At 37.5% G+C, this 26140-nt stretch overlaps 3 protein-coding genes and 1 pseudogene across 10 annotated transcripts; 3 read left to right on the forward strand and 1 right to left on the reverse strand.

Annotated features, from left to right (window-relative positions):
* Positions 1–4: 4 nt before the first annotated feature.
* On the forward strand, positions 5–2487 carry LOC125219741 (receptor-like protein 2 pseudogene; annotated as a pseudogene).
* A 925-nt stretch (positions 2488–3412) lies between these two features.
* Positions 3413–11607, forward strand: LOC125201857 (Rab3 GTPase-activating protein catalytic protein). Of its 6 annotated transcripts, none has more exons than XM_048100134.2 (23): positions 3413–3589; positions 4296–4380; positions 4462–4505; positions 4583–4646; positions 5067–5181; positions 5274–5341; positions 5443–5540; positions 6210–6381; positions 6705–6927; positions 7087–7213; positions 7698–7807; positions 7981–8061; positions 8236–8367; positions 8472–8605; positions 8703–8780; positions 8871–8959; positions 9291–9366; positions 9433–9504; positions 9780–9819; positions 10155–10411; positions 10528–10705; positions 10788–11005; positions 11090–11607. In XM_048100134.2, the coding sequence occupies exons 2-23, from the start codon at positions 4324–4326 to the stop codon at positions 11384–11386; spliced, it is 2730 nt and encodes a 909-aa protein (XP_047956091.2). In that variant the 5' UTR covers positions 3413–3589; positions 4296–4323; the 3' UTR covers positions 11387–11607. The 6 variants fall into 6 exon arrangements, with proteins under 6 accessions (XP_047956091.2, XP_047956090.2, XP_047956089.2 ...); XM_048100133.2 differs by having other exon boundaries at positions 4310–4380; XM_048100132.2 differs by having other exon boundaries at positions 4313–4380.
* Positions 11608–12840: 1233 nt separating this feature from the next.
* Positions 12841–14917, forward strand: LOC125218802 (uncharacterized). The gene is made up of 2 exons (XM_048120578.2): positions 12841–13228; positions 14645–14917. Exons 1-2 carry the CDS (start codon positions 12953–12955, stop codon positions 14750–14752), a joined length of 384 nt encoding a protein of 127 aa, XP_047976535.1. The 5' UTR covers positions 12841–12952; the 3' UTR covers positions 14753–14917.
* Positions 14918–15465: 548 nt separating this feature from the next.
* On the reverse strand, positions 15466–25122 carry LOC125218778 (Myotubularin-like phosphatases II superfamily). 3 transcript variants are annotated; one of them, XM_089064535.1, is made up of 19 exons: positions 24947–25122; positions 24768–24842; positions 24160–24234; positions 23550–23621; positions 23074–23143; positions 22684–22733; positions 22026–22315; positions 21846–21919; positions 21712–21775; positions 21460–21525; positions 21160–21259; positions 20940–21053; positions 20315–20484; positions 19709–19793; positions 18933–19136; positions 18242–18301; positions 18083–18147; positions 17123–17399; positions 15466–16304 (listed from the first exon to the last, which is right to left on the reverse strand). In XM_089064535.1, the coding sequence occupies exons 1-19, from the start codon at positions 25049–25051 to the stop codon at positions 15801–15803; spliced, it is 2520 nt and encodes an 839-aa protein (XP_088920661.1). In that variant the 5' UTR covers positions 25052–25122; the 3' UTR covers positions 15466–15800. The 3 variants fall into 3 exon arrangements, with proteins under 3 accessions (XP_088920661.1, XP_047976515.1, XP_088920662.1); XM_048120558.2 differs by having other exon boundaries at positions 24941–25122; XM_089064536.1 differs by lacking the exons at positions 24768–24842; positions 24947–25122 and having other exon boundaries at positions 23550–23642; positions 24160–24193.
* Between the last annotated feature and the right edge of the window lie 1018 nt (positions 25123–26140).

A 26140-nucleotide genomic window follows, 5' to 3' on the forward strand; every position in this document is an offset into this window, starting at 1 on the left:
TGATGAATGGAACACTAATGTGATTAATCAAATGGCCAAACCTATGCTACTCCTAACCCTCTCTCTCAATCTAATCCTCCTCACACAAAACAGAGTACTAAGTTGTGACAAACAAGAACAAAACTCCTTACTATCATTCATTTCTTCTCAATCACCTCCCCTCAACCTCAACTGGTCTCCCTCCTCCAACTGCTGCCACTGGGAGGGCATAGCTTGCACACCCGCCGGCCGAGTCACGCGACTCTGGCTGCCGGGGAAAAACCTCACCGCCGCCTCTCTGTCTCTGCCAAACCTCCCATACCTAGCCTACATAAACCTCTCCCACAACCACCTCACCGGCCTCCTCCCCTCCCTCCCGCCCCGCCTCCTCACACTCGACTTGAGCTTCAACGCCCTCACCGGCCCACTCAACCGCACCCTCCCCATCACCATCCACACACTAGACCTCTCAAGCAACCGCTTCAATGGCTCGCTCAATCCCTCACTCATGCTCCTTCAGCCATCTAATTTGGCTATCTTCAACATCAGCAACAACGCCTTCACCGGCTCCAACCCTTCGTCTATATGCAACGTCTCCCAATCCATCAAAATCTTGGATTTCTCCGTGAATCAATTCACTGGCCCTATATCCCCTTCCATCACCCAATGCTCAAACCTCCAAGTCCTCAGAGGAGGCTCCAACTCCCTCTCGGGTCCTCTGCCACGCGACCTTTACACCCTGACGAGTCTGCAAGAACTCTCCCTACCTAACAACCAACTCTCCGGGCCAATCAACGACGCCATTGCCAACCTCTCCAACCTCGTTATCCTAGAACTCCACGTCAACCAACTAACCGGCCCGATACCTCAAAATATAGGGATGCTTTCGAGACTCGAGCAACTCCAACTCCACTCCAACAACCTCAACGGCACATTCCCACCATCTCTAACAAACTCTACCAACCTCACCACTCTCCTCCTCCGCAACAACCTCCTCAACGGCCAAATCTCCGCGCTCGACTTCTCCAAACTCCAACGCCTACAAGCCCTAGACCTCGGAAACAACACCTTCACCGGCACCATCCCCGACACCCTCTGCCTATGCAAGTCCCTCACAGCGATCCGCCTTGCGTTCAACGAGCTCAGCGGAGAAGTCCCTCCATGCATGGCCTCTTTAAAAAACCTCACACACCTCTCCCTCTCCGACAACCTCCTCTCCAACGCGGCCCGAGCCCTGACCACACTCAAACACAACCACAACCTCGCAGTCCTCTTCCTCTCCCGATGCTTCCATGATGAAATAGTGCCAGACGACGACGACCTCCTCGTCCCCGACACGTTCAAGAATCTCCAAATCCTCACCTTAGGAGGATGCAAGCTAAACGGCCAAATCCCGTTCTGGATCTCCAAACTAAAAAAGCTCAAAGTCCTCAACCTCTCATTCAACAAAATCCACGGCCCAATCCCGGAATGGATAGGGACGATGGACAGCTTGTACGTACTCAACTTAACCAAAAACTCATTAACCGGAGAAATACCACACAAATTAACTCAGCTTCGGGCTCTAATATCCGACAACACCAGCACGGATTTGAGCCACCTCGCGCTTCCATTCCTATTCGACAGTCTCCAATACAACCGCCTCTTCAACCTCCCCCGCGGGGTGAAGCTCGGGAACAACAGCCTCACCGGGATCATCCCTCCCGCGATCGGGGAGCTGAAGCTCCTCCACATACTAGACCTCAGCAACAACAACTTGAGCGGAGGCATTCCGGACTCGGTGTCGAAGCTAGAGAATTTGGAGAAGCTCGACATGTCGGGGAACGAGCTCACGGGGGAGATTCCGGAGTCGTTGACGAAGCTGCATTTCCTTTCGGCGTTTAGTGTTGCGGATAATGATCTGGAGGGGGAGATTCCGAAGGGGGGGCAGTTTGAGACGTTTGGATTTGGCGCGTTTGAAGGGAATCCGAGGCTGTGCGGTGAGGTGGTGAATAGGAGCTGCGGCGGGGTTGGTTTTAGGCCGGCGGCGGCGGGGGAGGAAGAGCAAGGTGGTGGGAGTTTTTGGTGTGGTGCTCGGATTCCTTTTGGGGTGGGGTATTTTGTGGGATTGGTTGCGGTTAGTGGTGTGGTTTTTTTCAAGAGTTGGTAGAGAGTGATCAATGATGAATTGGCCTCATTTGATTGGATTTCTTCTACTACTTTTTTTTGTCAAATGAGATAGTTGTAGGAGAGGAGGATGTGGTGGTTGTAGGGTTGATTTGTCGGATTTGCATCGAGAAACACGAGCGTCGTGCAAGATGGATTTGAGGTCGGGATATCATCATATACGGTGATGGTATAGGATGTGTGTTCAACCTTTCAATGCCCATAATGTTTTTTTGTGTACATAGTGCTATTGTGTTATTTGTATTGCATCTTGTGTTTTTCTTTAGTTTCTGATCTGAAAGAGTATTATTTCAGAATGATAGATTTTGTGAAGTGGGATTATTGTTACAGTATTTATTATCATGGGGCATGTGTAAATAATTTTTACTACTAGCGTTTATAAAAAATAGTCTTATTTGCGTACGGTACGATTTTAATGATAAATTGGTAAAATAAAAGAGAATACGACGAAAAAGTGTGTAAAGTAAGAAATTTTGGAATATGGGTCTCAATTCGGCTGACCTTTCGAGATTAAAGATTAAAGTGGGAGAAAAATTGATGTTCGCATAGGGAGCATAATATAATTGATGTTTGCAGTTGGCTAAAAGTGGAAATAATAAAGTGGGAGCAAATTGAAATTTTAGAGAAATTGGCTTAAAAGGTGGTTTGGTCAATTTATAATTATTGGAAAAGAAATAATAAGAATAATGAAAAGAATAAATATAAAAAATAGAAATTCATTATTTTGAAAAATTTGCATGCCTCGAACCTATATTTTGAAAGGTCAACGGATTTAATCTCTAATATTGAAAGGTCAGCAAATTGAGACTCATATTCTGAAATTTCTCGCGTAAAGTAATAGAGAAGTTGAGAAAAAGAGAGGAACATATGAGAGAAATGGGAGAAAAAGTAGAAAAATATGAGAGAAAATTTTAATTTATAAAAATGAGACTATTTTTTATGGACATGTTAAAAATGTAACTATTTTTCGTGGACGAATGAAGTATTAGTACTAGTTACATTATATTTGCATAATGAAATTATTCCTCATCTGAAATAATTGACTCAAAGTTTGGAAAACGTGAAGCAAACTACAGGTTCAAGGTAAAGTTTAATTAAATTACTAATCATTGCCCATGTAAAATATATAAGCATATAGCATTATATTTCATCATAAATATTGAAAAAAAAAACTGAAATGACAGAGAAATTGCAAAAACTATGAAATTTGATAACTTTATAAAATGCAAGCTCTAATAACGAATTGAGTCGAACTCAATCGAAATATTAAAATTTATTTGGATATTTGGATCAAATTAATTTTCATTCTCCACTAAATTTAGAATTTCGTTCAATTCTAATTAATAAAGAAAGTCAAAATCCAATTGAACAATATGCAGAAATGCAACTGTAACAGTCGAAAATCTTGCAATTCTCTTTGTTGAAGACGACAAACTCCGGCGAGGTGCGATTTTCTGTTCCTCATTCGAATTCCGCGGATTGCTATCGATTATTAATTGCGATTTATACGAATATGGATTATTGAATATGTGATCTCAATTTGCAACTGGAGCGTCGTTTTGGTGTTTCTCAAGTGAATTTTGCAGCTTTTTTGCATCTATTAGAAAAATGTTATCTGGTTTTAAGTCATTTTGTTGAACTTTCGACATTAACAGTCGAAGTATTTTGAGTTAGGTAAATCGACCGGTTTAATTTCAATGATGTGAAAATGTGATATGCATTTCATTCAGATTTCTGTATAAAGCAATGAGGAAAAGAAGAATTATCTATTGCTATCTAACTATAGCTTCGATTTTCATCATCATGACACCCAATTTATCAAACAATAGCCTGATTATAAGTGTAGGGGAGAGATTCCATCTTTTCCCTGATTGTATGTGCCTCCTCTTCATAGATTGAGCTTCGATTGTTGTAAAAGAAGATAGGAGTATATATTTTGCTAAATATTCTAGTGGCTGCCGTTTGTATGACTTATTGAGGAGACCTAGGCCTTGGAAGCTCATATTCTTTGGTTGTTTTAATTTTCACCTTGATCTAAACAAGCCACTAGATCCTCTTGACGTTTCGATCACTGAAGTATCCATCTCATAAGAGCATTACTAGTGCATCCTTATTCTCCAAAAAAAGTCTTTAATCACTGTATTTACTAGTTGGCTTTTTGCAGCAGTTGTTATCCATATGAAGTCAGCCGACAATTCAAAAGGCATCATGGAGGACAATGATGATGAAGAGGAGGTGTGACCTAGATTATAATTGTTACTAATATGGTTTTATCCAAGCAAAATTGTTAAATGTGAATTTGTCTAATTTCTGCAGTTTGAGCATTTTGATGATTTTACTCTTGCCTCGTCATGGGAAAGGTATGGCAGTGTACTGGCAATACATATTAGGTTATCTTCAAAAAGAGCACACTGCTAACAGCTGCATAACCTTTTAGGTTCATTTCTGAGATAGAGGCCGTCTGTCGACAGTGGTTCGCTGATGGCCCAAAGAACCTATTGGTAAGCCTTGTTCCCTGGCGGATTTGTTCAAATTAGATAACTCCTTCTATACTGTCAAGCAGCAACCTTAAACTTTATTTCTTTTTCCTTTCTTTTATCTATTTGAACCGAATTAGAAGGCTAATATGTAGCTATGTTGCTCGAATCATGTTTCTGTTAAGTCACAAGATCTTGATGGTTCCATATCAAATCCTACTATATACAGCTGCAAATAATGTCATTGAGGTAGCTGTGGGGTATGGTAAAAAACTGAATCTTTGTCATTGTCAAATTAGTTTCTGCTTTGCCTGATAAATCTTCAGGAGAGGCTCTGTTGAAAACCAATATCACAAGTTGGCTTTATTTTAAATTGCATTTAGTTATATCCATAAATAATTTGCACTTGATGTGCAGATTGACTTCTGTTCTATTTGGTCATAGGCAAAGGGTGCTGTTCAGGTGAATCAGCTAAAAGATTTGTACAAGATCAAATCTGAATTCAAATATGCTACAAAAAGTTATTGCATGGAGTACTATTTTGCAACAGTTGATGATGGTACTCATACGAAAACTTAACTACAAAATTTACCTTCTTAGAAGGCGCTTTTTCTCTAGCACGTTTCTTACTAGGATATCTTACCGTCTCAGGTAAAACCCTTGATTGGGATCATCCATTGCACGATCTGCAGCTTTCATTTGGGGTGAAGGAGTTTGTGGTCTCTCTCTCTCTCTCTCTCTCTCTCTCTCTTTCCATGTGTGTGTGTAAACTATTGTTTTTTGGATAATACCTCTGAGCTCATTGTTCTCAAACTGTCAGGTGATTGCTCCGCAAAGTGCGAGTGGTGTAGTTCTTGATGCACCAGAGGCAAGCAAACTTTTGAGTGCAGTTGCGATTGCTTTGTCCAACTGTTCATGGTTTGACTGCTATTGTATTCTTGCTCAAGTGTTTCTTCCTTACATTTCCAACATTGGTATATTTTGTAAATTAAAGAAATGGTCTCAGTCTTAAGAGCATAGGTAATGAGGGGCAGTGAGCTGAACAGTAAAACTCTAGGGATCTAGAATGTCGATAAACTTGAGGATCAATTGGATGTAGATAAAAATCTTACTGGCTGAGATTTCCAGAGCATTTAGAAGCCAAGTGTTTTTAGAAACTCATGGCTTATTCATTGTCCCTATAAAAACTTCTTAGGAGTTCACAATGTGGACAAATGGCTGGAGGATGTATTAAATATGTTCAATTACTACCAAATATAACACAATCAAGCTAGCAGAGTGAGCTTCTTGGAACAGTTTAGAAGATTGTAAGGAAGAATAAGAAAACAATTGCATAGTATTAGTTTAGGTGCCGATATTTGTATTTGCTTATCCCAACTGTGTTAATGTAATTTTATCTTGTACAACCAGATTTCCAAATTTGATGTATGTTGGATTTCATGACCTTCTACCCTCTTGCTTTCATCTTCTTTGGTCATAATGTAGTTCGGTGCTCACGTTTACACTTATAAGTTGCTTTACTTCTTTTCACTGAGGACTAATAATGAAGTGCTGTTAATATGTGTTGGGATTGCTCATCCTTTGCAGCCTATGGCCTGCCTTTGTTCCTGTTCATGATTCTTCGCGTAAAGCATATATTGGTATTCAAAATATGGGAACTGTTTTCACTAGAAGGTTTGAAGCTGACCGCATTGCCAGCCAGGTTCCAGTAAAGCTTATGCATTTAGAAGGACTGTACGAGCTGTTTGTATCCAAATTTGTGAGTTCCCTCTTTCTCTCTCTCTCTCTCTCTCTCTCACACACACACTGGTAATTTTTTTCTCTTCTGGGGTTTAACATCTATGGAACACACATGGAACATGACTGTATTCATTTGCATAGCAGATGCATTTCAATAATTACTCGAATTGCTTATTATTTTGATAGCTTTGTTTTGTATAGTTGTATGTGTACCGAATGCCTTAGCATGTTCCACTGCAATATTGGTATCAGTTTTCCTTTTGGGAATTGGCTTCAATTACTAAGGGATTAACTGTTATGCCGTTTACTTACAAAAATCCATTTTCTGGATATATTCCCAAGGCCTATACTGCTGTGGACTGGTCTATGAATCATTTTGAAGTCCATTTTAAGATGAAGCTAACCTACAGAACTCCCATCCATGATGATGAGGATGAAATTCATGATCCTGATGCTGACATCACAGGATCCAGTGAAAATCCTGAGGTTGATAATCATGTGAAAGCTCAATGGGATGACAATTTTCCTTGGAGCAAGTGGTATTCTGCAGAGGACCCAGTAAACGGTGAAACACTTCTGCTAGCTATATTAAAAATTTGTTTTTGTTGCCCAATTTGTGTTGGTCAAAGTCTTTTTTACTGATTATCAAGAACAGTACATAATATTAGCATTATACCCGATGGTATATCTTGGATTCCTAAGTGCCATGATTTTTCTTATGCAGGATTTGAGTTGCTTGCCATATGGTTAGAGATAACAGCTGAAAGTTCACTAGATATGGCTGAACTAGAGAATGCCTCACCAGTAGAAGCTGATAAGTGGTTCTTAAGTCCATGCCTATCTGAATATCTGTAAGAACACCGTTGTAATATGTGGGATTTTCAAAATTTCCCCATCATGTTTTGAGAATTTTTTATTTTTAGCACACCATGTTGTCAGCTGCAAGCAACTTGTTTAAACTGTCGGAAAAGGGAAAGTGTTGCATAAAGTAAAGGAGAATAACATCTATATGGGCAATATATGTGGACTTGGACTCTTGAACTAATATTTTACACGTTCTATCTATTTGTTGATTCTACTCTGTTAGCCTTATTCCATACTTCTGTTTCTTCATGGCTCTTTTTTGGAAATTATATTACCATCAACTCCTCACCTAGTAAAAGTTTGTTTGAAATACAAAATATTTGTCCCAATCCCAATGTTTATGAAGTATATAGTTCTGTTTAACCTAAGGGAGAGAAGCTAACTTCTCTTCTTCCTATCAAATATTTCATAGCTGAAATAGTTCCAATCCTTGTTGACGAAATGGAATGATTTGTATTCATCCATTTTTAGCAGTGACGTTTCTGGTGGAAGCACTATTGGATTTGCGTCCCAGCTGCACCTTCTAGTTAAGGCACTGGAAATGTCATCAGAGGCCAAGTTCATTGAGGATTTTATATCAGGTTTGAAATTCTCCTACTGCATAAGTTCATGTATCAAATGTGAATTGTTGTTGACACATGATGTAGTTTCTCATAGTGACTTCTGATTATGTTCTCCGACCATGTTGAAAAATTAAATTTCCAGTAATTTTTAAAATACTGTATGTCTTCTAATTTAGTTTTTGCAAACTCAGGTTCTGAAGCTTTGAAGTCTTCAGCAGTTGTACCTCCACAGACAGTTCTTGACCGTGTGCTAAAAGATCTCTTTCATGAGGGTGCATACATTTTTTTCTCATTGTTGTTGTATCTTAGTTATTTGATTCTTAGATAAGAACTGTCCCTTACTGAACTTTTTGTCTCAAAAAATTCAATTCGTCAATGCTAGTTTCAAAGATCCATTATCTCCCCGAATTGTTTCTTTAGTTAATATCATTTTCTTTAATTTGCAGCTGTGGAAACAGAGATGAATTCCTCTCCAACTGAGCATAAAAATTCTCGATCCATTAAAGGCGCTCCGCAGGAATCACTCTTCGCACAGTTCTGTTTACATGCTCTTTGGTTTGGGAACTGTAGTATACGAGGTATTTCTGTTAATGGAACTTATTGTAAAACAGTGTATTCGTTTTTTGCCTGACCTATCATTTCGCAATTTTCTCATTGCTCTTCATCTTGTTTATTTGATTAGCAATTTCCGTACTCTGGATAGAGTTCGTTCGCGAGGTTCGCTGGTGTTGGGAAGAATCACAATCACTACCAAGAATGCCATCCAGTGGCCCAATCGACCTGTCCACTTGTTTGATTAACCAGAAACTGCACATGGTTGGTCCAATTGACTCTCTCTCTCTCTCTCTCTCTCTATTTATCCTTTTTAATGTCCCGTGACATAGCATTTAAAGCTCTCACGTTGTATATTTAGCTTGCTGTGTGCATTGATCAAAAGCATAGAGAGGCAGAAGGACAGTTTGTTGATGCAAATGACACTATGACTTCCCAGGTCTTGCTGTTTTGTTTTGATTTTGTTCCTTGTGATTTTTCTATTATGCTGCCATCCACCTTCTTACGTTTAGTATCCATTTAACTGCAGGAAGATCTTCAGTTTCCAACGCACAATTCTTCTTCTTCTTCTTCTTCTCGCGGAGCTAGTAAAGAAGGTTCTGACAGGAAAGACAGTAGGTATAAAAGATAATACTAAGAATTTAGGTAATTAAGATACTGAATATATCTATGTAGAACCTTTTTTGCAGATTATGCAACATGTGTTTTTTTTGTTTTATAGATAACAATCGTCTTAAATTCTCGATGTTTGTTTCGTGTAAGTTCTTGAATCTCTTATATTAATGTGTGTACTTGCATTATTAAGTTGTTTAAAGTGAAGCCATTGACGAGATTATCCTTCATAAATTCTGAGATTGCTTTCTTGGTAGTTGGTTCTCGAATGCAAGTAGTGAGTTATTATAGATACTTCATATTTCTGCATTTGCTAACAATCATCCCTAAATGCCAGCAATGATGCAGCTAATGTGGCAAAGCCGATGATGCTCTTAAAGTCGAACAAGATTATGCGTGCTCCGATCACCCTGGTAGTTCACTTTCTGCTGCTTTGTCTCAAACAACGGTAAACTTATATCTTTCTGACTTTACTATAGGAACCACCTCCAATGACAGAAGACATGCACGAAGAACGTCTGAAAGCTGCTGTAGCCTTGGGTGATTCATATGTAAGCAAAAATTACCATTTGATATGATATTTTCACTGTCTAAACATGACTCTCTTAATTTGTAATGTCATTTCGTGGAAATTAGTCTTGTGATCAACAATTTGATAGTAAGCGTTTCACATCAAATCACTAAAGTGACCATTGGGAAACTATTGGTGTTAATAAATTCGACTTTTTGCTGGTTTGGTTGCTGAAAAATATATTATGTATGTTCCTAATTCGTTTTTGTTAGACTTATATGTGAACTGACAATTGTTTCGTGCATGCCATTGCAGAGCTTCTCTGCTCAACTCGAAACAGAAATTTTGGCCTCAGGTGATTGACTTTCTTTATTATGCCTGAATTATTCAACTTAATATTGTATTTCTAGCTTCTGAACTTGAAACTTATTTTTCAATAAATCCTTGTACATTCTCTTTCACTTGGTATGATTTAGCCTCCAGAACTCTTATTTCTGTTCACATTAAACCTATGTTGGCAAGCCATTGCATATCATTTATTCGTATCTAGCCCTAGAAGTTCTCTATTTGACGATATAAAAGCATATCTGAAGTGTTTAAGATGCATTCTACATAGATATGTCGTGCTTTGCACACACGCATATATATAAAAATCATTTTCTCATGCCATGTATTGTAACCTGACTGCAGATATGTCTGCTTTCAAGGCTGCAAATCCAGATGCTGTCTTCGAAGATTTTATCCGATGGCATTCACCACGGGACTGGGAAAACGATGAAAGTGAGGAAAATGGTGCATCTGAGTCCAGTTCATGGCCTCCTCGTGGAAAACTTTCGGATAGAATGTCTGATCCGGGGAACTCATGGAGAAAGATCTGGAATGAAGCCCCTGCCGTGCCTGCTTCTGAACAGAAACCACTTTGGGACCCGAATAGAGAAGGAGAAAAGGTTCTACATTTACTGATCATAATCGTGTCTTTTTTCTTACTATTATTTCGACAGAGTTGTAGATTCCATTTCATCGATTTCTTCAGTCATGTTGGACATTTATTACCTGAAATCAGGTTCTTCATTACCTGGAGACTCTAAGACCATACCAACTGCTGGAAGAAATGGTCTGTGCTGCCTTCAGAGCAGCAGCCGACACTCTTAACCGGACCTCGTTCGGTGATTTAAAGCAGATGAACATAAAAATAGAACAGTTATACATAACCATTGCATCAGTTCTCAGAATTTTCCTAGGTAACTTTCCCTTAATACATGTTGCTTATGTAATTATATACGGTTGCAACTTCGAAGTAACAATTTACTGATCCTAATACAGCACAGAATACGGCCACTGATACCGAAGTTCTTGAGGACCTCAGGAGGCTATCCACTACTTTCGAACACATTGAGAAGTTAGTTCTACTCGCGGCATCTCTTCATGTCAAATTCTTGCAATCACCATACCTTGGCCAAGCGATCTTCACCGACTGCTTCAACTTCTACCTCCCAAATATGGGAACAAGCTCTGCCAATGTCCACAATGATACCCAAAGGGTAAGCTTCAACTGGATTCCTCCCCAACTCTTCGTTGAACGGTAACTGCCATTGTTCGATAACGATGCTGTTTGTATACACCAGGAATTCGACAAGAAGCAACAAATAAGGTCAGACGACAGGGACTTAATCCTCAGCATGTTTCCTCCACCCACAGCAAACCAGTCATGGAGGAGAGTGTTGAGCATGGGCAATCTCCTCAACGGCCACGAGCCTATCCTAAGGGAGATCATATTCTCTAAGCGTGACCCTGCGAGTGGAAGCTACTACGCTGCCTCATCCCCAAAGCTCCATCAACAGGACATAGAAACCTACAGAATGTATGTATCTGGAACTTCGAATGATCTTGGGGTTGCACTTGCTGTTGCCTCATTTGATTGAATTTCTTATGCTATATACATATTTTTTCGAAAAATGGGACAGTTATAGGAGAGGATGGGGTGGTTATAGGCTTGATTTCTCGAATGAGAAACAAGAGTGTCGTCTAAGATAGATTTGAGGTCGGGATATCATCAAATACGGGTGATGGTAGTTGTGTATTATTAGACTGCATATAGAATGTGTTTTCAACCTTTCAATGCTCAAAATGTTTTTTTTGTACATATTTTGGATATTGTGTTTTAATGTGTGGTGTTTTTCACTTAAAATATATTTAGGAATGTTTGATTTATAAAATGAGTGAAATTTTAGATTTACTGTTTCACATTTAAATAATACTATAAATATCGGAATATATTGACACCATAGTTTTTATTTGGCATTTTTTGTCAAGAAACGTCAATATCTCTTCTAAAGGGATCCAACTTTTTTGTTCAAATTTTATTGGACTGTATTAATAATTTTGTATTTTACACTCAACTTTTTGTCTTGTGGAGATCCGAACAAATGTCGACACTATGATAATTAATTTCCATAACACAATTTTTTTTTTCGAATTCTCGATTTTTATTTGACTTCTCCATTTGGCATTAATATATCCACTCTGTTTTTCCATAAACTCGTATTTTTAAATAGATTTACGCAAAAATCAATATTTTCATAAATTCATAATCACGTGCTACATTATCAATTAATATTCATTAATGAGATACATAAAAATGAGATGCATACAGCTAGCTAACAACCATGCTTCGTTATTTCCAACAGTAATAAATTTCGTCGGCTACAATTTTCTATTAAAACAATTTTTGCTAATTCCTATATCAAATCTGATTTTCAATACACTTGTTTCCATAGTCTAGAAATGCCCACAGTTCCGGAATCGACGGTTTCGGTTTCGAAAATCGTCAAGCTAGAACCAAACCGCGAGGATGTTTCGCTGTTACTGTTCTGGTTTCAAAACCGCTGGTTTCGGTTTTGGTTCCAGTTCTGAACCAATGGTTTTTCAGCGGTTTTTTTTACAGTCTTTCACGGTTCTGAACCGCCAGTTTTCAATGGATTTTGTGGTTTCGACTTGATTTTTCACAATTTTCCGATAATTTTTCACAGTTTCATTTCTAAAATTTTGGTATCCAAACCAGCCTACAGTTCCAAAAATAACGGTTTCCATCCTTTTAAATCTCACGGTCCCTTAATTTACTAAATAGTGGTTCTTTAATATATGTGTATGAAAGATACGCCTCAATTATGATTGTATAATTTTGATCATCTCTATCAATACAATGTTTGGATTAGTGAACTTTGTAGTTTTATCAAAACTTACACGCCATTTGTCTACGTCAATGATTTTTAAAAAAAAATTCTAGTAGCAATAATATTAATAAAATTAATAAATATGCAGAAGAAATTAATTCCCGAAGTCGTTGAACAAAAGAGGCACAAACGGCGCCGTTTCAGGTATTTTAATTCCACAAGCTTCCTCTTCTTTCTCACTCTCTCTCTCTCTATTGTTGCCTCCGCCATAGCTAAAAGCTCACCAAACCTCTCTCCAAAACCCCGCGTTGAAAAATGGGAGACTCCAACAGCATAGCGGAGGAGCAGAAGAACCCCTTCGTAGTCTTCTTCACGAACTTACTCGCCTCAATTAAGCTGCCCTTCCCCCCGAAGAAAAACGACGCTAAGCCGGAACACGCCGTGGAAGCAGCGGAGCCGCTGAAATCGGCGGCGGATGAGGAGAAGAAGCCAGGATTCGTGACGTTTCCGCGGCAGAGCGTGGAGGAGATCAAATTGGAAGCGGAGGCTGATGCAGCTGGACGGACTACTAATCCGTTGATTTTGTGGCAGGTATTGATTCTTTCGTGGTCGAATTGATTTTGATTGAGATATGTTTCGATGCATGTGATGAATGATGATTGTGTGAATTTATTTGATATATTCGTCTTGCTCCTTTGATACGGCTGAATATCTCTTGTTTATTATTGAGTTAATTAAACTGAAATTGTAGTTGATATTCATCTTACTCCTTTGATTTAATTTAAAAGGTAAAAAGAGTTGCTTGGAACTTGTAAACTGCTGAATTAACTGAAACTGTAATTGATATTCATCTAGCTCATTTGATTCTGTATAGGTTATATGCTGGATATCCTCTTGTTTATTGATTTAATTGAAACGGTAAAAAAATTGCTTGAAACTGTAGACTGCTGAATTGACTGAAACTGTAATTGAATTCATTTTGATGTTCTCAAGGTTATATGCTGAATATCTCTTCTGTTTGTTTATTGAGTTAATGAAAAAGATGAAAAAAAGACGAGGTTGCTTGTAAATTCTAGAATGTTATGTAGATTGCTGAATTGGCTGAAATTGTACTCATTTCGCTCCTTTGATTCTGTTTTAAGTTGTATACTGAATATATATTGTTTATTGAGTTAATTAAAAAAAGTTGCTTGTTACTTCTAGAGTGTTATGTAGACTGCTGAATTGACTGGAGCTGTATTCATCTTGCTCCTTTGATATTGTATAGGTTATATGCTGAATATCTCTTGTTTGTTGAGTTGATTAAAAGGTTTAAAAAAGGTTGCTTGTAACTTGAAGGATGTTATGGCGACTGCTGAATTACTGAAACTGTAATTGGTGAGGTGGTTAGGTAGGATGGAAATTCGATCAGTTGGTTGATTGCCACGGTTGCTTAGTTGGTCGTTTTATTCATAACTTTGACCAGATACCAAGTTATAGGAGGATTGCAGTTTATAATGTTTATCGTGAACTGTGATTAATAGGCAAGTTTTTGCTTATTCTATGCTATCTATGGAACAAATTCTCTCTTGTAAAATTGTGATAGCCATAGGATTTTGAGCCTATTCTAAACCGTGATTCGTGTTGTATCTAGCAGTGAAAAATGTAATACCTTTTCTGTTTATGATTTTGGTGGGGTGGGATATCAAATCTGAGAAAAATACATACTATTGTAACATATTCGAACTTGTTTCTATGAGCCTATGATTGACAAAGAATACATTCTTTCTTAAGGTATATTTGAACCTCTTGTTATTAGCCTAGGATCAAAATCTAAGAATAGATACTTTATAACGTATAATTGAGCACGTTCACATTTTCTAGAGATATCACATTGTGATTATCTCTACCTTCTACTATTGTTTACCAAATTAAGTTGGCGTCAATGAGAATAGGAAACCGTTTTTGATATCGTAATGCTTGCTGATCTACAATCGTTCATCTTCTGTTGTGTCTGGCTGGTCGCAGGTTTATGCTTTAGGCGGAATTTTAGTTGCGAGGTGGGCATGGATGAGGTGGAACGAGAGGAAGGGACAGAAGAAGCCAGACGATGGTCCTCCCCCGTCTCAAGACTAGCCTCTTTGATCCTTCAAGTAAATGGATTAGATATATGGTGTTCATAATCATGGTCTATTCTATGAAGAAAATGTAGTTTATACACTCAAAACATGAACTTTCTTTTACAACTGCGCTGCCCCTTTTTTTCTTGGTTCATTAAATCTTTCTACAGTTTTTCCATTATCAGTATTTCTTTCTTTTCTTATTCTTCGTTCTTGAAATATAATCTTGCACCAAAATTGTCGTACGCAAATGAATCATTTCAGTTTTTGGCAAAAATCAACTCTTTAATTTCTCTTATTTTAATTTTTCTCTTCAAATTCAATTCTTCTTCCATGTAACTCAATAAACACCACTTTCTTAATTCTTGTGTCGAAAATAATGTCTCGATTAATTTAGGACAAGAGTAAAAATGAAGAATAAGACTTGTGGTTGAGAGTTGTCTACTTCTTCTAGCCATACACACTCCATACCTTTGATCCATTTTTGGATAGATGCATCCATTCTATGTGTCTTAGAGAGAGAGGAGCACAAGTCTATCATTTTATGGCATGTGCTACATAGTAATTTTTTTTTAATTAAAGTGACAGCTACACATGTATTTATTCTAACAATCACAACTGGTTAGCAATTTCATACAATGACAAAATTTGCAACACAGAACGTAGAATCTATCAGAATATGCCAAAACAGTAAATTAATCATTACATCTGACAAAATGCATCTGACCATTCCTCCAAAGATATTTCAATTTATTGTATTATTGATCTTAGTTGAAGTATGAAAGTGACAAAATGCATTTATTCATCTAAAGGATAGCAAAAAAATTAGAGCTAGAGCTATTGAGTTGGGATTCTATTCACCAGAATGATACATACTACCTGATCCATGATGACAATAAGAGTGAGTTAGAAGAAGGAACTTGCCTTGTTTCTACCTATGTGGATCGCCAGAAATGAGTCCGGCTTGTGCTAACTCTGTTCGTGATGTATATACACTCCCGAAGACCGTGTCCAACTGAGGGTCTTTATATTTTTTTTCTCACAAAAAATTCTTGTAAAAGCTGCTATTGTGAATCAAAATAGCTGTCGTATATAGAAAGCCGGTCGAAAGCATCAAAGTTAGCCTTTAGGCCGACAAACTGACTACCGCACTGGGCACAGCCAGCTTCAGGCCATCTACACCCTCCCTCGCGGGTGCGTAGAGGGCATAAAGATTCACATACCCGGCATATAGGGTTGATGGAATCATCATCATCTTCATGACGAGCAACATACACGGGACTATCTGGTTTCTCATCACTCCGCGTGCCAGCAGTGGAAAAGAGAGATTTTTGAGGGATCTCTGTTGCTATGCTTTCGATGCTAACAATGCAATCACCTTCTTCGGAAAAATGGACTTTGGACCCGAGTGCTTGTATTGCCCGTTTTATAGCAACATTTTCCTTTTTGGCACTCCTAGCCCAGTCCCTGGCTGAGCTGCTGCTGAGTTTCTCGTTTCGCAACTCATCTGTCAAAGACTCCACAGCTGATGTTGCTTCTCTAAGTTTTGCCTCTGCTAGATCTTTTGCCTGCCAACATTTATTACTACCTGATTACTCTTCAATAATATCAATTATTGGGAAAGAATTATTGGGCTTTAAAGCAATCTAGAACTTTTTCTAGAGGGGTTTTTTTGTGTAAGCAGAAACAATAAAACCACCATCACGAACCCTTCCGTCCCAGCCCGTCTTATATACTAAGCCTTTCTGAAAACCCAAACCTATATAAGCATACCAATCCAGTTAGATTATCCTACTTGTACAAAAGAATCCAAATTCAGGTACTTATTCCAACTTAAAGTAGAACGTAGTTTAGAGGTCATGCTCCTTAAGAAAGGCCTCTACTGCACATTTTATTGACAAGCACGTCTACCAGTCTTTGATCATGATGTCTTACCAATCTTTCCTATTTCGAGCATGATCCTGATATCTGATTGATTGACATATTCATGCCGGGCCCACACGCGGGGAGGAGGGGGGGGGGGTGGTTAACAGGTGGTCATTTCTTTTGGAGACCACAATTTTAATTTTGTTTGTTTTCTTGAAAAGGATTGGAAATATCATCTTCCTTATTCCTTATGTTAAACAAACAGTTCCTGTTAATGCGGTTTATATTGTGTTCTCGATTAAATGCCAACATATGAAACTGAATCTACCATGCATCCATTATTCCACACCCTGTCTAGGCTTGTTGATTTGGCGAATTCTCGCACTATTATTTGTGCATACATGCAACACAAGGATTTTAAACTAGAAAGGATCTTTTCAGGTCCCACAGGCACAGATACGACACAGCAGAAAGAGAGGAAAATTAGGTGAACAATGATGAATAGAAACAAATTACGTACCTTCTGCAATTCAGATAATTTCTCAGCCATGTTTCTACAGTGTGTTTCTAACTCTCCACCTTGGGATTCTGATGGACAAGCCCATCGAAGGTGGAACTGAGGCCAAAGCGTTGGTGCTAAAGCTGCTGCTGGAGGTAATAACGGACCTTGAAATTTTGATGCGTCGTAGAAGTGGTTATAATGACCAGAAGGCCTATCTGAATCCCGCAACTCAGCCAAATAGACCCACATGCACCCACATGCATCATAAACACCAGCTTGATGCCTTTCTTTCTCACTGATTTAACAAAGAATAAATCAGACAAGAGCAATATAAACCAAAATATCAATACATTGTTTCCACATCAAGTTGTTTGTTGCATGATGCAAAAGCCAAGCAAAGACTTCTATAATCATGGCCGTGGTTACCAACTAAAATTCCTCACCACACAGCATGGTTGTCAATTGTAATAATAATTCATATTGTACTAAATATACTTTATACATGAGCAGATATTGGAGGTAATCAGAAAGAACTAGCTTTTATTGATGAACTCTCTGCTTCATGATTTAACTTTGTATGTCTTTGGTGATTGTTGAATAATAGATCATAAGTTCTACTCTACTTTGTAAGCTGAACACAGCTTTTAAAACGTCTCAATAATATCATTACCTTCCTATTTGTGGCAAATCCAACATCCCCAATTTTTTCAGCATTAAAACAATGTCATTCAGCAGTATACATCGTCCAAATTTCATTGTAAAGTTTGGGGATGTTGGGTTCCCACATATTTAAGTAAAGATGGTGGCATTCTTGAAATGTTTTAAAGCTGTGTTGAATTTGCACAATAGTTCATTATTTTATGATTTATTTCAGCAAATATCCCTACTAAAAACACTATACATAAAAAAGGGAGCTTGCAAAGAAGACAAGTAACATAATTATGGCAGTGAGCTAGCAAGGAAAGAAAAGGCATATACCTGTTGCAGAAAAAGTTTCCAAAACGGCAGGACAGAACACAGTCTAGTAAATCTACCAGGAATACCTGCAAAGCCATAAGATAGAGTCAGCAAGCAGCATTATGGCGTAACATCATCGAATTAGCTATCTCATTATGCATTGGAATGAAGGTACATTACCGAAGAAAACTCAAAGGCAAAGGGATACATTCGTAACAATTGGGAAATGCAATCAACCCACTGTAGAAAAATACTGTAGTCAGTGACCCGAAAAGAAAAGGTGTCGTAAGATATTCATCACAAAACTCAATTCACAAATAGGGATCTTTGGGACAAAAATAGTCAGACTGTAACTATGCCAGTTGGACAGCGCTTCTATAAGTGACAAATGACTATAATCACTTCCAAAATCATGATCAAATCTTCATCTGTTCATGTTATTTTGGCACTGGTTACTAAAGCAAATAATGAGCTGGTGTCCAACTGCCATAGCCATAGTAAAATTTAGTCTTACTGAAATTGAGATCTAAGCATTAGTATTTCTTAAACCCATTGAATATAGTAGAGTGGTGACTATAACATAAATGCACAACAGAACATGCTCTTTAGCTCTAATTATTTAAGGCGGAGCAATGGCCCTTTTCAAATCCCCCTAAAATCATTTACTAAACTGGTGCTACAAAATCTACTTTCTAAAAGATAGTTACTTCCATGAATGATCTCAACAAGCAGAGACAAAAACATAATGGTAGCAAAAATTAAGCATAAAAGATAGTTACTTCCATGAATGATCTCAACAAGCAGAGACAAAAACATAATGGTAGCAAAAATTAAGCATCAATTGGTCTACCAATGTTTCTAGTACATCTACCTGCAGAAAGATAGGTGAACAATTATTTTGTGCATGAGAAGAATTAGGCTGGGGAGATGATTGGCGACTTGGAGATGAAGTTAAACTCCCAGTAGATGCCTGCCGTGTAAATTCAGGAATGCTTTCACTTCCCGACACAGTAGGCAGTCCCAGACGATCTGAAAACGGATGACCAAATGCAAGCCAGTCTTTTTCTACAAGAGCCTGTTTATTCAGAAAGATTTGAACTCAGTTACAAAAGCCAATCTCTTCTCATACTCCCTCGTCCCATATATATTGACTTGTTTTCCTTTTTGGGCACATATATTGGACTATTTCCTTTTTACAACACCTGTATCACTCACACACCTTTAACTAATACTCCCTCTGTCCGCGAATAGGAGTCCCGTTTTTTCATTTTGGTCCGTCCGGTTCATAATTACTATAAATGGTAAAGAGACCACACATTCCACTAACTCACTCCACTCACATATCATTTAAAACTAATATATACAAGTGGGACTCATATTCCACTAACTTTCTCCCACCCACTTTTCTTAACATTTCTTAAAACCCGTGCTGGATAGGAATGGGACTCCTATCGCGGATGGAGGGAGTACTTTACTACCCACTCACCTTTACACCATAAAGCAACATTCCTGAAAACCCATGGCAATAAAAATAGGCCAATATATGGGACGGAGGGAGTAGCCTAATTATCATCACACAACAGGCCTAATGAACAAGATGCAATCTATATAATTGGCTATTGCATCAAACACAGTAATTAACCATACCTGGAAACCTTTGAATGTCCGGTAGTATGGATCAAGCAACAAACTTGCAAGAGAAACCAGCTGAGTTGTTCTGTCCCATCCATCACTGCAAACATCATTTTGGATCATTCATAAAAGATCAAATCAATCAGTTGTTCTCGGTCTTTAATAATGTTTAGATTTTGAAATGATGCACAAAATGAACAAATTATCCATTTGAAGCAGACAAAAATTCTTCAAGTGTTATGGTTGAAAACTTGCGTCTTTTCTGAATTTTGCATACATAAAACAGCTTTTAAAGTTTCTTCTCCCAGTTATGGGCTTCCACAGAATATTGGATAGAGATAATATGTTCTGGATGACACATAAGTACAAAAAAATATCATCTCTTACCAAAGTAGAAATGGAGTTCCATTTTCCAAGTATCTTGATGAGGACCAAAGATATTAATGCATATTTAATTAGTGCTATTGTAGAGAAAGCACTAGCAACATATATATGCCCTATGTCATGATCTCTAGATAACTAAGGGTGAGGGTTTCAGAATCAAGAAACAATTATATTATACCACCAATAGGACCAGTCAGCAAACAGGTTCAACCAGGAAGATACAATAAAATATCCTACCTACAATGGACTAGCACCGTAGCTGATTCTAGAGCAATTCGAGCAGCAATCCAAGCTGAGCCAGCCAAGACACTCTGAACATGTATCAACCAACCGCTGTCCCCCAGAGTTGAGACTGAAGCAGACATACTGCTGAGATTTCCTCCTCCCCAAGTCCATCCACCATGCCTCTGTCAATAGAAGGGCAAGAATACAAGTATACACTTAGAAATATTACTACCAAATAGACTAAATATTACTTCTTATAACCCCTAACTCTGCTATAATTTGTGAAAGATGAAAACATCACCGCACCACATTATGACTAATAAAATCGATGGAAACAACTGAAGAACTTTGTTAACAGAACTTTCTCTTCTTTACATCATAACATAAACCCTTAAAGAGAAAGAATGCTGATTTTTCAATCCCTTAGAAAAAACCTTTTGCGGACACAAGGACTTTACAGAAAGAAGACTAATGAAAGACTGCAAAAAAGTAAATGTCAGTAAATGAGTGAAGAGTGATTGCAACAACAAATGTAAACAAAATCCCAGCTATACATGTTAAAGTATATCATTAATCTCCCAAAAAAGAACCAATGTGTATAAACAGATTATTCTCTTGAGGTGCAACAAAATCATACCAAAAAAGAAGACAACCCATCTGAAGATTTGGCACCATGAGTATCAACATAGTCTCTAAGCCGAGCAAGACTCTCGCGCATTGCGTGTATATTGTCTATACCAAAGAAGACGATCTGAAAAATGGAAAAGGGAGGATGAGAAGAAGGCACCACTTACAGAACACATTATAAGTGCTTCTAAAAGTTAGGATGCACAATTTGATTATGGATTTAGATAGACCTCAGACTGAGAGTAGTTGGCGGAGGACTCTGACCCACCACCCATTGCACCATTCGCCAATGCATTTTTCCTAGGCCTTGCATCAGCTATATATAGCTTCCTAAATGAAAATATGGATTTGATGATTCACCAAAGAAAGTACTGGAGATATTTTAGTTAAATACCTCAAACTGAAAATATGAATTTCAGGTGATTTAGTTGCTTGATAACAAAAAACAAATACGATCATGGAGAGCCAAACATGGTTGAACTATAGAGAAGAAAATGAATACTGATGTAAACTCAATGAAAATAAGTTACCTCCTGCGCTCCCTTACTCCAGAAAGTTGAGTCCAAAGTGCGGCAACTAGTTTCTCATCAGAATTGCTGCAAAAAAGAGTGTATGGGTTCAGAAGACAATATATGGATTATGAGAGAGGAATGAAACTACAAGTTAGTTTAGAACTCCTACTACTCACTATGATCACAGTCATAAATTACAGTATCTATGAAATCATTCACAACCCTTTCAAACCAGCAGACCGACAGGATTATTTTACATCCTATAATCACCTTCTCATGTTCATCATGAGGCCAACCAGTGGTTGAGAAGATCGCGCTAGGACAGCTCCAGTTCCTGCAGCTAACCAATTAGTCTAACTTCAACATGATACGTAGAAAAATTATAATGTGAATTCAGCTCATACCTGGGTTACACCAGCATATTACAGGCAATCTACACCGTGCACGGAAGGAACAAGCCTGCAGTATCTCCACATCGCTGACAGAAGTTGCAAGGAAAGGCATGATCGAAATCACTAAAACTATTAGTATAAAACTCTAGCAGTGGCTCCCATGGAAAAATAGATCTGCATAGATTTTCTTACCTTATGGAGTTTGGAACAAGCAAGGCAAATGGATAGGTAGGGCACATTGTATAGTTAGAGTTCAAATTGCTGATTCTCCACCATTCATTGGACAGTGTGAATGATCCATCTTCAAGTGTTCTAGGGCAAGCTTTGCGTGATTCTAACCCAAGAAGCCGGAAGTACTCATTCAATAACCGCACTTTAGGGGTCGTGTTACTGTATCTTGAAGTTCCAGCAGCAAAAGCATAGAGATCCCAAAGTCTAGCTGGTCTAGTCCACCTTGATATAGCATCAAACACAGCACGCCTCTGCAAAATAAGCATTTTATTGCATAACAATGTGATTCAGATGACCATCTTCGGCATCAATAGTAGAAAGCATAACTGAGATGCTTAAAAGTTAAACTGATTTAGTCGCCCAAGTGAATAATTTGGACTACTTTTTAACCCACGCCAAAAATATGATTCTGACTCTACGTAGCGCCTTGCATTATAAATATACTATAAATTTGTAAGTACCCAAACAATTTAATAGAATTATTTTAAGGTTTTTAGGCAAGCTTATTTTAGAAATTGTTTAACTCTTCATCGAATACCACAAACGTCATGAATATAATCACCAAAGTAGGCTAGGAAAATCATCATATACATAAACTTCCAAATCCAAGATGACTGACCTGTTTCGTCCGAGGCCGAAAGCCAAAGACAACAATTCTCATATCTTTACCTGCAAAGGTTTATAAGAATAATACAATCAAATGCAAACAACCACACATCATAATCATGAGATACAAACACAGTGACAAACATCATTTATGCAAAAACTAAAAGTTACTCCGTCCATCCCATTTGCCTTCAACAAGAAGGGTCTAAACAAGTGGGCTTCTTAATAAGCGTGCCCAGAAATTTGGTATCATTGGGGGTACTAATTTACGATTAAACTGACATTCACCGCAAGAAAATTCAAAACCTTCATTCAACTATCTCAGTATTCTGATCCAATTATTTTCGATTGCTCTCGCCTCTCGATATATTTACTTTTTGAGAAATGATGCTAAGAACCATACCAATGACCTGAAGCAATCGTTGAGATGGATTCTTATCAATCTGCTTAGGAGCTGATGGAAGCTTCATACCCTTCAGTCAATAAAGAATATCAGAGTTAAGATCTTGCATTATGAACTAACAAAACATCTGCTTTATGGAGAGAGTTAAAGAAATTAAACAAAGCAAAAATTACCATGAGATAAAAACATCACATTTTTCTTAGGAAAGTACAATTTTATTGCATTGGAAAAATAAATACTGTGACAAGTAGGGCAGGGGCAAAGTGCTTAAATTGCCTATCACAGAAATTGGAGAAAACTATTCGGATCAACTCTGGAAAATGATTTGCAATGATTCCTAACATAGAAAACTATTAGGATGTAAAATTCTTTGTGATTAACATCTGCAAAGGATGTATACTAGCAAAATATACAAATAGACAAACTAGCATATAGAAGAAGATTGAAGGTTACTGACTCCATTCATTACAACTTACAGTTCTGCTGAACTTCTCGATTGCCGCCAATGGTATTGTGCCAAGTCCTATAACGCTTCTAGATCCATCGCTCTAGGAAAAAAAGGAACAGTCCTATAAGCAAAAGGTTACATTTATTTTCCAAATATTACATCAAAAAGGCAATACTTTGATTTATAAAGAAATGCAATCCAGAATTTTTCATGCGAATGTGGTTGAATTTCATAAGGTAAAGCACAAAAGATTGTATTTGACTCATATGTCCTGATGATGAAGACCGAATCAAAACTCAACAAGTTTTAATGTGACTGGATGAGATCTAGCCATCTAAGCAGTCAGCTCAAAGTTTAGTGGGTAAATAAATCATTTGAAAATTATTAACAATGGCTTCCACACAAGATACTTATTCATTAGTTAAACTATAGCTCTTCTTTGTGCAGATGGCCATTCCCCATACGAATTGTGTAATGAGAATAGTCAAACCAGAATAAGTGCAAGACTACAGTCCTAACCTTAATGTTTTATCAGCATGATATATGGCAAACTGCCAATAAAGTAGAAACACCCTAAATTTTAATACAAAATGAAAGAGACTGTATTAGCAACAGAGGAATGAACTTTAGTGTCTTACCAAGAAAAGAAGACGAAAATTTGTCACATATAAATCTCCGGCCTCGTCCGTGTTCACAAGAACAACGCCATGTCCCTGGAAATGAATCTTCAATTAAGTCACCCCAAAATATTCTTATTGAAGATGCAAAGAATGTGGAAGATAGCTCCTTTTTTCCAAAATATCATCAATCAGCATAAAGCATATATGCATCCTTACCAATATATACCACCCTCCACTCTCTAGCAACATCTAGAACAAGAATGACCTTATATAGTGTCTGTAATCTAAGGCATAATTTACAAATTACACCTCTTCTAAGCAATACACAGATTACCAGAAGCTAAAATCCTGATATGCTCCATAAATCATGTAAAAACACTAGATTACACCTTCACTTAATACAAGCTTTTCTAAATTTTGTCATCATCCAGAAATCTTACATTAGACTTACCACAAAAATTTCCATATTGCACAGTTATGATTAGCATCTTGAAGCTACAGAATTCAAATAAGTTAATTCGAACTATAATCCAAATTCACATCCTCAAAATCAAACACTACAAGAAATCATAAAATCCAAATTCATAGGCACACAACCACCAAAGAAGCTCAATTTTCAACATCACCTCTACTATGACAAACTCCCCGTCGAACAACAACTGCTGCAATCCCTGCGGCACAGGCCTCAAAGTCGAAACTTGCTGGAAAAAAAAGGGAAAATCACAAATCAATCACGCACATTTTCCGAAAACCTAGAAATTACAGAAAAAACGGCGCATTTCGATGAAATTGGCAATACATCAACTTTGGTCCATTCGAGGGTGTCCCAGCTGCCGTCGCCGTCGATTTTCTCCGGCTCCGGTTGACGGAGCGGCGTCGACCGTCCGGACCTCGCTCGCGGTATAGACATAGGGTTGCATATACAAATCGAATTGGCCAATTGGGGAAAGAATTCAGCTTAATCGGTGACAATTTGGGAGAAAAATTGTGATAAATTTGTGAATTGACGAATTTGTGTGTTGATGCGGGTGATCGACGTCAGCGTGACACGTCACCACGTAGGCCCCATCTGACGCGGGCCCAACCGCTTGTTAGTTAATTGAGTATTTCATTTTATTTTGCAAATTTGGCTCTTGAATATGTTCAATGAATCAATTTACTTTTTTTTTTATCAAATGATCATAATTTTTACAAAATTATAGCATTCCAAAAAAAGTTTATTCATTTTATCAAAGTTTGGAACGACGTCATTTCATCAAATATTATCAAAATTTTATTTTTTTCAAATTTGATGACACTTTCTTTAGAATATCAAAAAGTTTAGAATACTTTCTGAAACACACTAAAAATAGATAATACAAAAACACTTTTATATTCATTCGTACATTTTGTTATAGCGCAAGCGACATATTTTCACATGTTCAAATGGAAATAAAAACCATATCAAATTGAGGTGCGTGCGAAGAATAATTAATGGGTCCGCGGGTGGATACTCTTGGTAATTATCAAAGAAAAAAGAAACTATATCAAAATCCGCCAATATAAATCGATTTTCGCAGCTGACTTATTTAGCGAGATATTTTATTAAAAAAATGATTATAGTTAGGGATGTTAAATCGTTGATACTAAAATGAATGTTTGGAATATATTTTGCGGCATAGAGCTCAAATTAACTATAAAAATGTTATTGTATGTATGTTTAAAATTTATTAAATTGAAGAATATTATTAAAAGACACTTAGTAATTGGTACATAAAAATGTACGTACCCTTATCTGATTTTTATAAATTTTGTCGGTATTAAAATATGGAAGACTTATCTTATACTCCATTTTCTAAATATATATACAGGGATAATAGTAAAATAAAAAAGACGGCATTATAATATTTTTTATTGCCAGAAAATTGAGTTAATCATCTCTTAAAATACAGATAATTGAAATTATTATATTCATTATAATTATAAGGCCCAAACTACATATTCCAGAGTCCAACCCACT

Source organism: Salvia hispanica, chromosome 2 (genome assembly GCF_029641045.1).
Source record: "Salvia hispanica isolate PSC_SH4W2 chromosome 2, Shi_PSC_v1, whole genome shotgun sequence".
Lineage (NCBI taxonomy): Eukaryota > Viridiplantae > Streptophyta > Magnoliopsida > Lamiales > Lamiaceae > Salvia > Salvia hispanica.

Bases quoted from the DNA above. Each gene is read 5' to 3' on its own strand.
- LOC125201857 (XM_048100134.2), top strand. From the start codon at position 4,324: ATGAAGTCAGCCGACAATTCAAAAGGCATCATGGAGGACAATGATGAT. The intron at 6,928-7,086 runs GTGAAACACTTC...TTTCTTATGCAG, and splicing joins TGCAGAGGACCCAGTAAACG to GATTTGAGTTGCTTGCCATA. The intron at 8,606-8,702 runs GTTGGTCCAATT...TTGTATATTTAG, and splicing joins TTAACCAGAAACTGCACATG to CTTGCTGTGTGCATTGATCA.
- LOC125218802 (XM_048120578.2), top strand. From the start codon at position 12,953: ATGGGAGACTCCAACAGCATAGCGGAGGAGCAGAAGAACCCCTTCGTA. The intron at 13,229-14,644 runs GTATTGATTCTT...GGCTGGTCGCAG, and splicing joins ATCCGTTGATTTTGTGGCAG to GTTTATGCTTTAGGCGGAAT.
- LOC125218778 (XM_048120558.2), bottom strand. From the start codon at position 25,051: ATGTCTATACCGCGAGCGAGGTCCGGACGGTCGACGCCGCTCCGTCAA. The intron at 24,235-24,767 runs GTGATGTTGAAA...ATTCATTTCCAG, and splicing joins GGGAGTTTGTCATAGTAGAG to GGACATGGCGTTGTTCTTGT. The intron at 16,305-17,122 runs GTACGTAATTTG...AAATGTTGGCAG, and splicing joins AATTATCTGAATTGCAGAAG to GCAAAAGATCTAGCAGAGGC.